The sequence below is a fragment of the Cucurbita pepo genome, chromosome LG05 (genome assembly GCF_002806865.2).
Source record: "Cucurbita pepo subsp. pepo cultivar mu-cu-16 chromosome LG05, ASM280686v2, whole genome shotgun sequence".
Lineage (NCBI taxonomy): Eukaryota > Viridiplantae > Streptophyta > Magnoliopsida > Cucurbitales > Cucurbitaceae > Cucurbita > Cucurbita pepo.
The window spans coordinates 7,286,988-7,302,487 of record NC_036642.1 but is presented as its reverse complement, the minus strand read 5'-3'; the positions used below and the strand labels follow the sequence as shown (position 1 = coordinate 7,302,487).

Sequence of the window (15,500 nt, the reverse complement as noted above, 5' to 3'; positions counted from 1 at the left end):
ACTCGAGCAAGTTCTTCCCGCATTCATTACTTCTCTAACCCAAAAAATGAAGTAAAGCCTCCTACGCTCGAGGCCAACCCCCCACTTCTCACCTTTAACGTTGTGGGGCAAAGTTTCCCTCTTTTTTTTTCTTTTCTCTTTTTTCCGTTATTACATTATCGGTCACCAAAATTCACCGAGCTTATGTACATATGAAGTAAAAACAATGCATATCAACATTCAAGGCCAATCATTAAATTTTCAGAATCTAGAGAATTCATTTCCGTAATTCACCAATTTATTTAGACATAGGTTAGACCGGAACTAGCATCCTAATATTGGTTTTACTAGCATGCATGCATATCCAAGCGATTTCTATAAGTATTACTTTCTAAAGACCGTGTGGTTACTTACAAATTTGTCGCGTACCTTCCCGAATTCGTTTCCTCACCAAAGAGGTGACAAGAATTCTGAACTTCCTCTAGTTAAACCCAATTCACATTAAAAAAAAAAAAAAAAGGTTAGTATTAAAAACGACACGAAAAATTGGCAAATGGGGATTCAACATGTTGAAGTTAGCCCCAGTGTGTGCATCCCACGAAGGTCCAAGTTGACGGGTTTGACTATGGGTACTGAGCCAGGTCGTGCGGGGATCTAAGATCAAATTTAGTTCGGGTTAGCCTAACCCAAGACATCGTGTCGTTGAAGGGTATCAAACGTGCTTTGTTGGTCTACCGCTAGCTTGTGTCCCTAGAATTCCTAGGCGCATTTTCCGCTCCACCGTGCAATGCGTGTTTCGCCGATAGGTATCTCGATGAATTCCCGAATCAAACTTGTTTCAACCTATATTCTTTAGATTTTTATATCTTTTAATTTGTAAATAGATTCAACTCGATTCCTTCACGAGACTTGTAAACCTCTAATCCAACGATCCAATCTAATTTTTATACAATTGTAAGCCTATCATAGTCCTTCAAAAGAAAAACATGACCGACGTATCTACTAAAAAAAAATATGTATTCTTACCAAAGTTGATATTTTCAAGATCTACGTATCTACTCATCTACTCGACCTACGTGTTACAACTTTAAGATTCATTAAATGATTTTATATAGAACAAAGGAGTCGGGTTTGGTAGATGAATTTTGTGTTCACAATTATTCAACTTAACCTAAAATAAAATAAAAAAAAAGACAAGAAAAGATGTTGAGACACATGCACAGACATAAAATATATGATACAAATTAAAAATAAAATACAACTCGTTGACTTTGACTTTGACTTTTATACAAGTCAAATCTCAGTTGTGGATTGGAGGCTTCTTGGAAGCCTGAGTATAATCCATAGCCACCAAATCATCAGTGCTCATAAAATGTTCTTCATCATCAACTTTGAGACTATGATCATCCTTCTTAACCTCAGCCACTCCCAAACTTCTTGCTTCTGCAAACAACAAATCAACGATTCGATTGAAAAATAAAACGACCCGATTCGAACTTTGTACAAAGAATCCAATATGGTGACATTTTTAGTGTTAAAAAGAGTGCTCCTTGATTTGTTTTAAAGAATAACAGATCTTGAATTTATTGTAATGAATTAATTAGATAGAGAAAGATACCTATAGCTGTGTTCGAGAAGCAACGTAGAAGAACGAGGAGGACGAGGAGGACGAGGACGAGGCGTTTGCATGGAGCCATTGGACGCGTACGAGTGTTTTGTTTTGGCGTGTTTGAAGGTATTGAAGTTAAGGAGTTGATTTTATAGAGTGTTGAAAAGAGAGGTGAGTAGAAAGGCACATGTGGAGCAGCCTCAAATTTGTATGATTCAAAAGAGAACAAAGTTATGGTGTTGAGAGTCGATATCAATGTTTTATGAGTGTCTTGTAATGAAAGTGATGGCCTTTTGTAATTGATATTGAAATTTGGTGTTTGAGCTAATGTGGAGTGTTTAATAACAGCCAAATTTGGACCTTTAATTTTGACCGAGAAAGTGTTAAGTATTCAATGACATAAGATCTTGCCGACACGAGATAATACTTAAATGATAGCCAAAAGCTTGGCCTGCATAATAATTTGTGAAGTGGAAATATTGAATTTATGAATATAAACCAAATTTATCATCTTTACTCGATCGTTACACGGGGACTGTGAAAAAATAATAATGAAGATTGAGCAAAGAATTTGAGCTCCCATGGATACCAAGAGATTGAGGGAAGAAGATCACATGACTAAGATTCGATATTTGATAGTCCCGACATTCTTCTATATCCTCTATCGCAGAGTTATGTTACNTTTTTTTTTTTTTTTTTTTTTTTTTTTTTTTTTTTTTTTTTTTAATTAAATTGATTCTTTTAGGGTTAGTATGAGCTAAGAAGGGGGAGTTTGAATATAAAATTAATTAATTAAACTCTTTAATTAATTAATTATAGGTTATTCTACTGAGATATATAGATTGTATGCATTGTAAGATAAGTTGTGTCCATTAATATAATCATTATAAACAAATCAATCAATCACTGATTGTTCGTAATTACAATTGAGTCGAAAGTTTATTGTACTTCTGTAATTACTTCTTTCATCCTAAGTATCACTTATTCTCTGATAAATAATTTGTTTATGAGATATAACTATGAATGAAATTCATCTCGAACCGGTAAGAGAGGTGATATTTGTTTAGGGTCACACTTTAGTTTTCCCGACCTGAATTTCAAGGTCTCGAAACTAGGATCAAGACTATAAAGACGAAAACGAAAATAAACGAAAAAAAAAAAAAAGGAAAATGAAACAAAATAAGAAAATATGGTAAGATTAAAATTAAATTAAGACAAACAACACCAAATTAAATAGAATTATAAGGCGATACTGTTCAAATTTATTATAAATGGAGAACCTGAGTTTGTGATACAACTATAAAACAAGATACAAAAGATCGAACATAGAGACAGGCTGACGCTTCCTCTATAATCACACAGATCTCGAATGCTCCTCCACCTCGACTGGTAGCCTGCGAACACTTGAAAAAAAGAAAGAAAAAAGAAGATGAATATACAAATATATTCAGTAAGCAACCTATTTGTAGGCTCTCATTGCATCCTTGACCTAGCATGAGACCACAGACTTTACTCTAGGCTTTCTATATTACTCTTACTGTGCACGGTCTTGGGTAGCTAGCTTAGCCTACACAGTGGTAAACGATCTTCGATGTTGAGGTGCTACCTCAAAAAACTCTCTCTCTAATATGTTGGGACAATATGGTAACTACTAGTCTCCATTGGTCAGAAGCAATATAGCCACACCATATGATTGTCTCTCATGATTCTAATGCGCTCGGTCTATTGAACAAGATCTCTGTGTTGTAAACTCATTCCTAAGTCGGGGTTGTGGGATAACATAGGTTGACCATGAAGTTACCCGATACACAGGGGCTACACCTCCTAAACCTAAGTGACTTTATGGTCATGTGGGAGGGTTCGTTAGCTAACTTTCATAGATGATGTTTAGATTAGCAGACATCAAATTGCTCCATCAAAACTTTATTAGGTAAGCAAAGCAAGCTGCCTAAGTCAAATAACATAAAGGTTGAAAAACATATATAAAAAAAAAAAAGGAAAATGAAACAAAATAAGAAAATATGGTAAGATTAAAATTAAATTAAGACAAACAACACCAAATTAAATAGAATTATAAGGCGATACTGTTCAAATTTATTATAAATGGAGAACCTGAGTTTGTGATACAACTATAAAACAAGATACAAAAGATCGAACATAGAGACAGGCTGACGCTTCCTCTATAATCACACAGATCTCGAATGCTCCTCCACCTCGACTGGTAGCCTGCGAACACTTGAAAAAAAGAAAGAAAAAAGAAGATGAATATACAAATATATTCAGTAAGCAACCTATTTGTAGGCTCTCATTGCATCCTTGACCTAGCATGAGACCACAGACTTTACTCTAGGCTTTCTATATTACTCTTACTGTGCACGGTCTTGGGTAGCTAGCTTAGCCTACACAGTGGTAAACGATCTTCGATGTTGAGGTGCTACCTCAAAAAACTCTCTCTCTAATATGTTGGGACAATATGGTAACTACTAGTCTCCATTGGTCAGAAGCAATATAGCCACACCATATGATTGTCTCTCATGATTCTAATGCGCTCGGTCTATTGAACAAGATCTCTGTGTTGTAAACTCATTCCTAAGTCGGGGTTGTGGGATAACATAGGTTGACCATGAAGTTACCCGATACACAGGGGCTACACCTCCTAAACCTAAGTGACTTTATGGTCATGTGGGAGGGTTCGTTAGCTAACTTTCATAGATGATGTTTAGATTAGCAGACATCAAATTGCTCCATCAAAACTTTATTAGGTAAGCAAAGCAAGCTGCCTAAGTCAAATAACATAAAGGTTGAAAAACATATACTAACCCCTAAGGATAAGATTCATATCAAAGAACTACTCAGAACTTCGAGGCATCTTAGATACTCAAATAGCAATAGAACATAGGTCGACTTTCCTAAAGCCTAGAGAAAAGCTCGTGGATACCTATTAGGGTAAGGATGCAATGAAAGTTGGTTGTTAATGACTATTTTAATATTCACCCCTTTTCACTTCTTTTGTCTAGTGTTTGTAGGCTATCGGTCGAGGTGGAAGAGCATTCAAGAGCTGCACAATCACATAGAGGGTTGTTTCAGAGCGTCAGTCAATTTTTATATTTTGTTTTGTAATTGTATTCCCAACCCATTTCCGAGTTATCAAGTCATGAACAAGTGATTCAACAAAGCACTTACTCTACGAATCAAAATATCCACAACTCCCTCCACGACCATGAGGTTGCTTTCTTCAAAGTCACAAATGATCAGAGTGATGAATAGATAGCGAGTTTGCAACCAAAGCAATGTCGGTTAGAACTTTCTTAACGGTGAATACTATGGACACTAAGCTCCAAATTTATAATTCAGGTGAGAAAATGTTTGGCACCATAATTTTTGGTCCTTTCTTTAACTACAAAACATTTTTTGGATCTCAAACAAGGTGTGTGGGAAAGAAGGGAACAGCTTAGAGGCATACAAGATTTGTAGGCCAAACCCAAACACCCATTTCAAACACTTTTCATTCATAGTGGATCTTTATTTTTCCTTAAATATTGATCTTTTTCATTTTTTAAAAGCTAATTACTCCCGTATTTGTGGGTATTTTGCAACATTTTTTAGATTCAATCTAATTGTTCCGAGCCCGTTAATCTAGAAGTTCTTCTTAGATACAAGCAAACGATTCAGTTCCAAAACCAAACATCGTAATTCTCGAACGAGCAATAGAAAAGATTTTGGAGTATCCTTAGGTTTAGGTACTGTTCCTGCCATGATCGTAGTAAAGCTCTAATATGATCAGATTTATAAGTAAGCATTTCTGGTAAAATAGTAACTAACACCAAATCTTTGGAGAGACCAAACTTCCATTTCTCGGAATCCTCGTCCTTAAATTCTTTTAATCTAAACAACTCTTATAAAACCCATAAATTTTTTAAATTGAGTTAATTTCGGTTATTAACGTCATTTATTCAAAATTAGATTTATAAGTAAGCATTTCTGGTAAAATAGTAACTAACACCAAATCTTTGGAGAGACCAAACTTCCATTTCTCGGAATCCTCGTCCTTAAATTCTTTTAATCTAAACAACTCTTATAAAACCCATAAATTTTTTAAATTGAGTTAATTTCGGTTATTAACGTCATTTATTCAAAATTTTTATTTTTATTAAAAGTAAAATATTTATTTATTTGTTTTTAAACATTCAATTAAGATTTACGACTCAATTTTAATTTATATTTTGGAATATTATCCACCAAATAGTTAAACATTATTTTAAAGAATTTCTCGAAAATAAACAATTAAAAAAATAATTATGAACCATATACTAATGAACAAAGACTAAACATGTATTAGCCAATTGATAAGACTAAAGTAACGACCTTTTATTTTAAAGCTCAACGACACATGACATTGACGGGATTTGAATCTCGAATTTTTTCGGGTTTAAAAATGCAAACATTTAAAATATATATATATATAACCATAGGGGTGAATGATGTAAAGATTATACTTGTTGGATTTATTTTGGGCATTAATGAAATGAGATATTAATTAGGGCATTAAATGAAGGAAGGGGGAAGGCAACACAAGTGGGGTCTACATCACCTTCACATAAGAGATGGAATTAATAGAGAAATAAGTAAAAAAGTGTCGAGCCACGTACCTGAAAGAATCACCAACGAAATCCCACATATCACGTGGGTGAGGTGGTGATGTTCAGATGGGTGGGCCCTCTTGGTCTATTTCCAAACCTGATGTAAACGGGGTCAATCAACAACTTAATTCATTCCGAACCAAAACATACATAAACATATGTTCGGTTCTTGAATCGATAAAAAGATTATATATATATATATATATATATATATACACTAAGGTAACATATACAATGGAGGGGACCAACGACCTACTTTTTGAAGATTACACATAAATACCAAAATAAAAAAGGTTTCCACGATAACAAGTAAATCAAAGCAAAGACACATAAGTAGTAAACATAAGACACCGATTTAAGGATTCCATTTACAGTTGCATGGCCCTCCAAACTCACGCCCACGATCAACCATCTACAATCAACTTGAAAAACAAAGTGGAGGAAGAATGAGTATAAAAACGTTCAAAAGCAGCTTATTTTGCTCTCATTGCATTTTCTCCTAATCAGGGTTTTCAAGTTATGTGCTTCATGCTTCAAGAGTGGGCCAATTCTATAGTATCATAGTTCAGTTCTTTCCTTATCGGGACATCAAGTCTCATACCCTAAACGTGCCTAATCTAAGGGTGTATGCTCACCCCAAGAAGTTCACGTACGGTTTGATCTGTGTACCTAGTCTTATATTTTTTGTTATTACAATATTACTCTTTAATTCATTGCAAGCTCATGCATAAGTATAAAAGGGAGAGTTGGACTCTAATATAAAAGGAAGGTCCCTTAGGTCACTGAGTCCAACAATTCCTCCATTTCATCCCACTTTAGCGATTAGGAGCCAATTGGAGAATTCATGTTTTAACGCTCCAACTCGGCTTCTCGACCGAACCAGCTCAAGTTTGATATGTTCGTACCATTACCTACCATTTTACTCTTCGAGAGCTAATTTTTACTATTTCAGAGGTATTTAAGGTTAGTATGACTACTATTTCGACAATTTAAATTATTTAGAGCTACATTTAGATTATTTTATGCAAACTAGGTGAGGTAATTTTCATAATAAAATTCTAAATTATGACGGTGAGACTCCTTATGTGGGATTAGATTTTAAGGTGCAGTTTTAAGCTAGTATCAAGGGAGCATAATGATTTTGGCTTAGGCCAACTAAGTAATTTGATTGTTGGAAAACCATGGTTTTGGTTTGATGACTTGTATGTTGTATAAACGATATGTACTATGAGGCCTCTACACATGTCATATTTTATGATGTTATAATGTTTGATGTGTGATACGTTATGTGACGATTTATGCTATGATATGAATTATACTATGATATGTTTGTGCTATGTTATGAAACTATGTTGTGAGCTTAACTAATTTCCTTCCACGAGAAGTTTGGATGGTTCCTCCGCCATGGGTTGTAAGTATTTGAAAAGCGGGTTAGTCTTCTGGTTTTCTTGATTAACCTAGTTTTCCAAATAAAAAATAGAGGCTAGATTACTTGAACACTAGTCAAAAGTGTGTTTCTCTCTATAATATATACAAGATCCAGCTATTGGTTGAGTCAGTACAACTGGTGCCTGGATTGGTGCTTTGGTCATTGAGTCTTGCTCCAACGCTAAAATTTGTAGAATATTAGCCACATAGGCTAATTGAGCGTTGCTAGAGGTCAAAGCATCGACTTATAGTATTCCTCCTGTCTTCTTTCCTAGACTGCTCCTCACATTATCTCACTGATAGTTGCTAGATGTTGTTCTTTCGATCTCATATGCTTCATTGTATATTTTTGACAAAATAGTTCTCTCAAAATGTATGCTTTTGGAAACAAGGATTCTCTCAAGTATATGATTAAAAAAATATATATAATGATTCATAGATTTCGTCTAAGTTTTAATATGGTCATTATGAGTGACCGTGAGGTCTTTTGACTCATTAATACCCATAACTTATATAATTTTCATTAGCTAGAACTTCGAAAAGGTTCTTAAACTAGTTTGCAGTAGTGTGTATCTTAAACCTAGTAGTTTAATAATGGTAAAAAAGGTGTAACAAAATAAACTCTTAAGCCAACTTCATATTTCTATATAGTGAGCGTCATACCAAACTCTCATAATATGAGTTTTGGATGAACAAAAATGATTCCCTTGGACACCACCACAACGCCATCATCTAACCTAACTTCATTTACATGGCTTCCACAACAACAGTAGAAGAATCTCTTGCCTTTACTTAGACAAAGAAAAAAAAAAAAAGATTTAGCAAGTATCTCCCTTGTTTGAGTCAGAAAATGCAATCATAAACATCATGCCTTTAGTCTCTACTTTTCGGTCGGAACAAAATTGGATACACAAGGCCCACACACATGGGCACGGACGAAACAAAAGTAATAAGCATCTAAAGTTATTACTTGCATACAAAGTTCAAAAAGATAATCAATTCTTGAGCTAATGATCATTCCAAACAAAAGTTTATTAGAAGCAAATGAAGTTATAATTCCATAGAATGACAACATGATCAATTATTTGTGCAAATGCAAAGCCGTGGGAGCATAAAAATGCATTCATGTTAGCTCCTTCAAATAAATAAAATTATGTCCTCCCTCATTCAACTAAGTTTTCATTAACAACACCAAGAAAAGAAGCTCAGCCACAATACTAAATTTTGGACTAGATTTTGAGAATCTTCCTGAACAGCTCCTTCGGTGCTGCAGATTAACAAAGGTTATAAGAACATATAAACATATATTAGAAAACTAAGTTCAATCATTTTGGCTACAACTTACCAGGCAACCCAGTAAACCTCTCGTATTGTTCATATGCCTGTCCAACAAACATCTCCACGCCAGTAACGATCTTCGCCCCGGATTCTTCAGCTTCCTTCAACAGTCTCGTCATCACCGGCGTGTAAACAGCATCGAACACCAGTGAGTAATTTTTCAGAGCATGCTGCAAATCAAACAGATTGAACTATAATTGAAGCTAAAATTGTTCATCAATAAAATTTATAAAGTAACAATCATTTGTTGTGTGAGAACAATCTAAGCGTGTAACTCAATCACACACGCACATCATTGGTAGCTACATACCTTGGGAATCGGCGTTTCATCGACTTTTGGTTGCATTCCTACAGACGTTGTGTTTGCGAGAATCATATTCGTCTCTGGATGGAAATTATCCAAATCAGCAAGAGTAACCGCATCGACTCCAATGGTTACCGCAAGTTCTTTTGCTCGTTCTATAAGCACAATACAGGAAAATGTCAAAATTTGTAACAGTAGGTTAGATAAGTACTCAAAAGCATATGAAACAAACATGATTCTCGCGAAACGTGATAGCTCTAAACGAAACGTGATAGCTCTAAAACTATGAGCTACCGAGATGATGGTCAAGAAAGCCATCAGATTTTCAACAGAAGAAAGAAAATGATGTGAAAGATATAAGCTAACCATATGTACGATTGGCAATCACAACTTTAGCTCCTTTCTCTTTCGCACCGTACGCAAGCGCCTTGCCTGCTCCACCAGCACCAATCACAACAAATAGCTTGCCAGACAAGGGTGAGCCAGATTGAGGACTACTACTGTAGGGATCTGCTAAGTTAAGAATGGATCAAAGATATGAACTATAAATGAAACTGGAAAAGATGGCGAAGCAGATTACACACACCTCGTAGTTTATCTTCAATAGCAGAAATAGCACCGACATAATCCGTGTTATAACCTTCGAATTTTCCATCGTCTCTTCTTACAATGCAATTAACAGCACCAATTGACTAATGTGTCGAACAAAACGTACACTATAAGAAAATAGGCAACCAGCCAGACTTTGATTTCAACAGCAACAACTCAATTACCTTAGCCACTGGATCAACCCAATCACAGAACTTTGCTGCAGCCTCTTTATGTGGAATTGTACAGCTGCATTTCAAATATATTTACGAGAATCATTGTTGTCCACTCTATTTTATAGAACAAGAAAAACCATTAGTATGCTCTTTATAAAGCAATGAACCTGAATCCAGCGAAGTCGAAGGATGAGTAAGTCTGGAGAAAGTTTACTATGTCATCCACCAAAAAATGTACATAAACACCATTGAAACCTATCGACTTGAATGTCTCGTTGAATAACATGGGTGATTTGCTGTGGGCCACTGGCTTTCCAATGATTCCAAAAACTTTTGTATCAGGACCTATCTGTCTGAAATTGTATAAATTTAAAAGGTCTTCAATTGTGGGTTGTCCAGGAGCAGAAACAATTCCGGCCTTGAGGGTAGCAAAAGTAAGATACCCACCATATTTAGCACAAAGTATCCGTGAAATCAAGCCTCTTTCTCCCATTACAAGCCCTATTACTGGAACCTGAATTCAAACAGGCTATAGTGAATATTGCCTTAATAACATACAAGAAACTTACCCTGTGAATCAAAGCATGTGATGCTTACTTGTGAATGCACAATTATGTGAATAATGCGTGACACGTCGGTGATATCCAAGGCAGTCGTTGCAATCTTCACAATATCAGCTCCACTTTCTTGAATTCTTGCAACAAGCTTACTAAGATCATCTAAAGATGGAGTTTCTTGATAATTGTGAGAGGAAACGATAACTTTCAACTTTTCTGGCTTCTTTCCACGAATGGAGTCGTTGAACTCACGAGCAACCTACAATATGAGAGTGGATAACAAAACAAATATCAAAGGAGTGCCATTGCTGCATTAGACCAAACAAATATCAAAGATTTGAAAAAGTTCATTCCAGCAAGGAACATTTGATTCTTTTTTCTTTTTTCTTTTTTCTTTTTCTTCCTGCTTTGAATTGTACAAGCATTTGATGTTTCTAAGATCAAGATATTGCATGAACTATTTTCAACCTAGTTGCTCAATACAGCAATTGATAGTTGAGAAGACGCCTTGAACAACCATTCACCCATGAATATTTGTCATCTTGGGATCACACTGCTCAAGACTAGACATGGTGCACCCCTGCTTGGCATAACCAATTCGAGGTATCCCTCAAGCTCAGCATACGATAGCATGTCTCTGCCTCCAAACATGCAATCCATTTTTATCCAGCAACGAGATAAGAGCGAAAGGTCTCCAAGCACCTACTCGTGTCTAGACAAAGGATGTAGGATGCTCGATTTGCTTAAACTACCTTTTCTTTTTTCTTTTTTCTTTTTTTAGTATAAGAAACTTGCATATTAACAGCCGCTTAAACTTCTATCAGTTAGAACACAACCACAAGTTAGCCAAAGAACTATGAAACCCGTTGCGGTTGAATACAAAAATGCTATTTTAGCAGTAGGAAAGTAACCTGGAGTTCCACATCCACGTAATCAGCCCCCAACTCCATGGCTAATCGAAGTACCTCAAGCCGTTGATTTTCGTCACCATCATATTGACCACCTTCCCACTTTGGTCTAGGAAAAAAAAACAAATAATTCATGAAACTACAAACCTTGTGCTAAAAAACATTTAAATTTTACAAACTAGAATTACACTTCGAAACTATTTCAGTTTTGCAAACCTTCGTGTCTTAATGCACTCATTTCATAAATTAAAAGAGAGGAGAGTACCAAGGAGTATACATTGCTGAAAAGAACACACACAAGGGACATGAGAAATTCCCACAGTTACAAAAATGACTCCCAACTGGCTGAAATGTGAACAAGATCTTAATGACAAAATGATTGAGAGACAGAACACCAGTGGTGACAAACAGTCGAGTGAACTCTCATAGCTGGTTGAAGCCGCATGCTTTCTCTTTGAAGACCCTCTGACTTCTCTCATTCCACATCTTCCACAAAGATGCCACAATGGTACAACTACTGGAAGGGAGTTTCAAAAATCAACTAGAAAAGAGTCTCATCAACTCTATTAAACAAACGCCAACTCAAGCCAAACAACGTCAAATTCTTGGGCCAAATTGTGCTAGCCAACAAACAAGAGAAGAAAAGATGTTGGTTTTCCCCATTCATTCTGCACGACACACCAATTCAGGGATAAGAAGCAATTTGGCCATCTCATTTGGAGCAAACCCCTTTGTTAAGTTTCCCTAGGACGAGAACCCGTGAGGAAATCTTCACTTTTTTTGGCAGCTTAGCTTTCCAGATGGCTTTAGTCATCACAATATCAACAGGGCACTATCATCACTCAAAAGTGGGTTAAAGGCCTAAGAAACAGCCATCATTTTGGAGAGGCCATGACTTAGAGGCTCCTTCATGAAACGGCCTAGTGTGCTCTAACACATTTTTGTAATGTCACGGATCCAAGAGCTTCCTCATCAGTCATATTTTTTCCAACAGGCATAAAAGCCAATCTCTTGAAGACTCAGACCAATACAGATAAACCAAACTTTCTTTTGTAGTTATTATATTACAGATCCTTGGGAAAGAGAATTTGAGAGCTCTATCATCAATCCATGGGTCCTCCCAAAACCAGTCAACAATTAAAATGAAAAGGAAAAGTGATAATGGGTCACCTTGGCGAAGGCCAATAGACATTGTAATCTTTCCCCCGAGGCCTCCCATGATGATAGAGTAATTGGTGGATAAACACAACCACAAATTTGCATTTTCCAGCATAGCCCAAAGCTTTTGACATGAAGATCTCATCTAGAAAATCCCTATATAGTCTCAATGGCTTGCATGACAACTTTTTCAATAACAATCGCCTTGCATTTGGTTGAAAAGATGAAATTTCCAAAAGCAGAAGTGATAAAACTAACAAAAAATCTAGCCTTCGAATCATAAAATGGTCTTGCCAATGGCTACGATCCCAGAGAACAATCAGTTACAGGAGAAGAAGGCACAAAAAACTGATGAAGATGGACTAATCTACCTAGAAGAACGAACGAAGCAAAACAGAATTCCTATTTATTTTTCTGTGCCTTAAAGACTTTTAATAGCTTAACTAAAATGAAAAGTACAAAAGATTATTGATCTACCAAATAGCCAAGAAAGAACAATGATGGAATAGTCAATTAACTCTTTATTCTCTTTCTTTCTTTCTTTTTTCGTCACAATGCATTAGTTAGGGGACAGAGAGATACGGTCGCATCTGCTAGACTTGATCCATAGTATTAATGCCATCCAAAGTTAGAGCCACAAGAAGACATTGCAGTTAAATAACTTTATAAGAACAGTGTACTGATTACATAGGTCCCCGCTGAAACTCTAGAGAATGGATTTTACTGGAATGAGACCAGAATCTTCCAAAGTCCCCAAGATTTTATACCTTAAATTTTTTTCTGCAACAGGTGATCCCAATCTTTCATTTCCCAATCATTAAAATCTCTTCCAGGATTCAAAGCCTAGTCATTACCTCCAAAGTTCCAATTTTGAATTATGGATAAGTCCTTTACTACCATCCATATTGTCCAAAGAGGAAACAGATTTATCAGTGGAACTTCATATTTCACAGATGCCTCCGAGATTTTGATTCGAAAAGCACCACCAAGTGAAAGTTTAGAGAAATCGAGAACTAAATTTCTGAGTTCAACAGTTAAAAGCCTACAGCTACATGAACTATTGTACTAGAAAGGACCAATAAACCAATCAGAATAGCCACTCCAGAATTGTTTTCACAATAAGTTTATGCCAAAGAGAATGACCTTGTTTAATGAACCTTCAAACCCATTTGGCTAACGAAACACATTCTTATTTCAACTTAATAAGTGCTGGAAACTCTTCAGTATTAGTGTATGGCTTCGCTTCAAGTTAGACACTTCAATCCTAAGTTGCTTAGCATTTATCCTTCAGTACTTCATTCATATATACAAGGAGAAGGCTTTCCTGTATCAGATGCTAAACACAATAGTATCAGCAATAAAAAATGGGATACAAATGAAAAGTAACTCCATCTAATGTTTATTCGACGAACACTAATTCCAAATTCACAATCAATTTTAAGATATTAAACTAGGTCTTCAGAAACTGAACTCCAAGAAACAGAATTGATTGTATCAATAAAATCTCATTTACTTATGGCGAAGTTAGATTAGAAAGTAAAGTTTAATCAAAGAGAGATTCCAGTGAAGAAAAACCTGTAAGTAAATAAAGTAGGTAATGGACATTCTTTTATAATAGTCTTGAGATCTTCTTGAGGATTGAAAATCTTCAAACTATCTAATCGTATCTCAACAAGATCAGCACCACTAATGTTTGCCTTGTGTGTATCAGCAATCATCAAATGAGGTGAATCAGCCATTATGGGGACACATACTAGTGATGAATTTCTCCTTATTTTTTCGCTTCCCAAGTCCGAGAGGGCAGTGGATGAATCGAGCTGGACAAGGAAGAAGCATAATCAAACAGCAAAATAACGAGAAGCATAATCAAACAGCAAAATAACAACACATACTAGTGATGAATTTCTGTTCGTTTCCTTCCCGTCCATGACCGATAGAGCAGTCGATAAATCAAGCTGGAAAAAGGGACGAAAGATTGAAAGAAGATCCTTACAAATGCAGATAAGTAGGTATAAGCATAATCAAACTGCCTTGAAACAATCCCATTAAGAAAATACAGAAAAAATGCGATCTAAGAAATGGGGTATGCTCAAAATCAAAGAAATTGGGGAAAATTAAGATGGAGCTAATAAATTAGAGAGCATACAGTGCGAAATGCGAAAAAAGAGAAGTAAAAAATAAGAACAAACCAGAAGAAGGCTGCTAGAGTATTTGTGCCGCTCTGGGAAGCGCAGTGCCGGAGAAAGAAAGGTAGATGAAGAGCAACAGGCGCGGGTATGTTGAAGAAGGTGGGGGGGTCTAATTTGCCAGATGTCGAACTATGATTGGTCGTATTTGGAATCTTTGTACTCTTTGTGTTGCTGCTGTTTCTTTTCCAAAAGCGCCTCTCCTTTTTTTGAAAAGTCTATGTTAACTTTAGTGTTTTACAATTATGCCCTTCCTCTTATATAGATAAGTCAATAATATAAGAATTAATTTTTTTAGTTGTTAATGGTATTTATTAAAAACTCAAAATAATTTNTTTTTTTTTTTTTTTTTTTTTTTTAAGTTGTTAATGTTGAGAAAAATCATAGGAAATCTGAAACAATATAAAATAAAATGGTAAAAAAATTAGAAAAAATAGTCAAAATCAACACTAAGGGACGGTCCCCTTCTATGATGAGAGGTCAAACATATTAGATGATGAAAGTCCCACATCGGCTAATTTAGAGAATGTTCATGAGTTTATAATCAAATGATATCTCTCCATTAGTACGAGCCGTTTTGTGGAAGTCCAAAGCAAAGTGAGAATTTATGATGCATGCCAATTTTAATG

The 15,500-nt window shown here is 35.6% G+C and overlaps 1 protein-coding gene across 2 annotated transcripts; it reads right to left on the bottom strand.

Annotated features, from left to right (window-relative positions):
- Positions 1 to 8,658: 8,658 nt before the first annotated feature.
- On the bottom strand, positions 8,659 to 14,939 carry LOC111795483 (bifunctional 3-dehydroquinate dehydratase/shikimate dehydrogenase, chloroplastic). 2 transcript variants are annotated; one of them, XM_023677933.1, is made up of 12 exons: positions 14,875 to 14,939; positions 14,578 to 14,640; positions 14,261 to 14,502; positions 11,531 to 11,636; positions 10,660 to 10,878; positions 10,230 to 10,576; positions 10,072 to 10,135; positions 9,885 to 9,990; positions 9,665 to 9,808; positions 9,305 to 9,453; positions 9,002 to 9,164; positions 8,659 to 8,923 (listed from the first exon to the last, which is right to left on the bottom strand). In XM_023677933.1, the coding sequence occupies exons 2-12, from the start codon at positions 14,611 to 14,613 to the stop codon at positions 8,886 to 8,888; spliced, it is 1,614 nt and encodes a 537-aa protein (XP_023533701.1). In that variant the 5' UTR covers positions 14,614 to 14,640; positions 14,875 to 14,939; the 3' UTR covers positions 8,659 to 8,885. The 2 variants fall into 2 exon arrangements, with proteins under 2 accessions (XP_023533701.1, XP_023533700.1); XM_023677932.1 differs by having other exon boundaries at positions 14,578 to 14,673; positions 14,875 to 14,936.
- Positions 14,940 to 15,500: the final 561 nt, after the last annotated feature.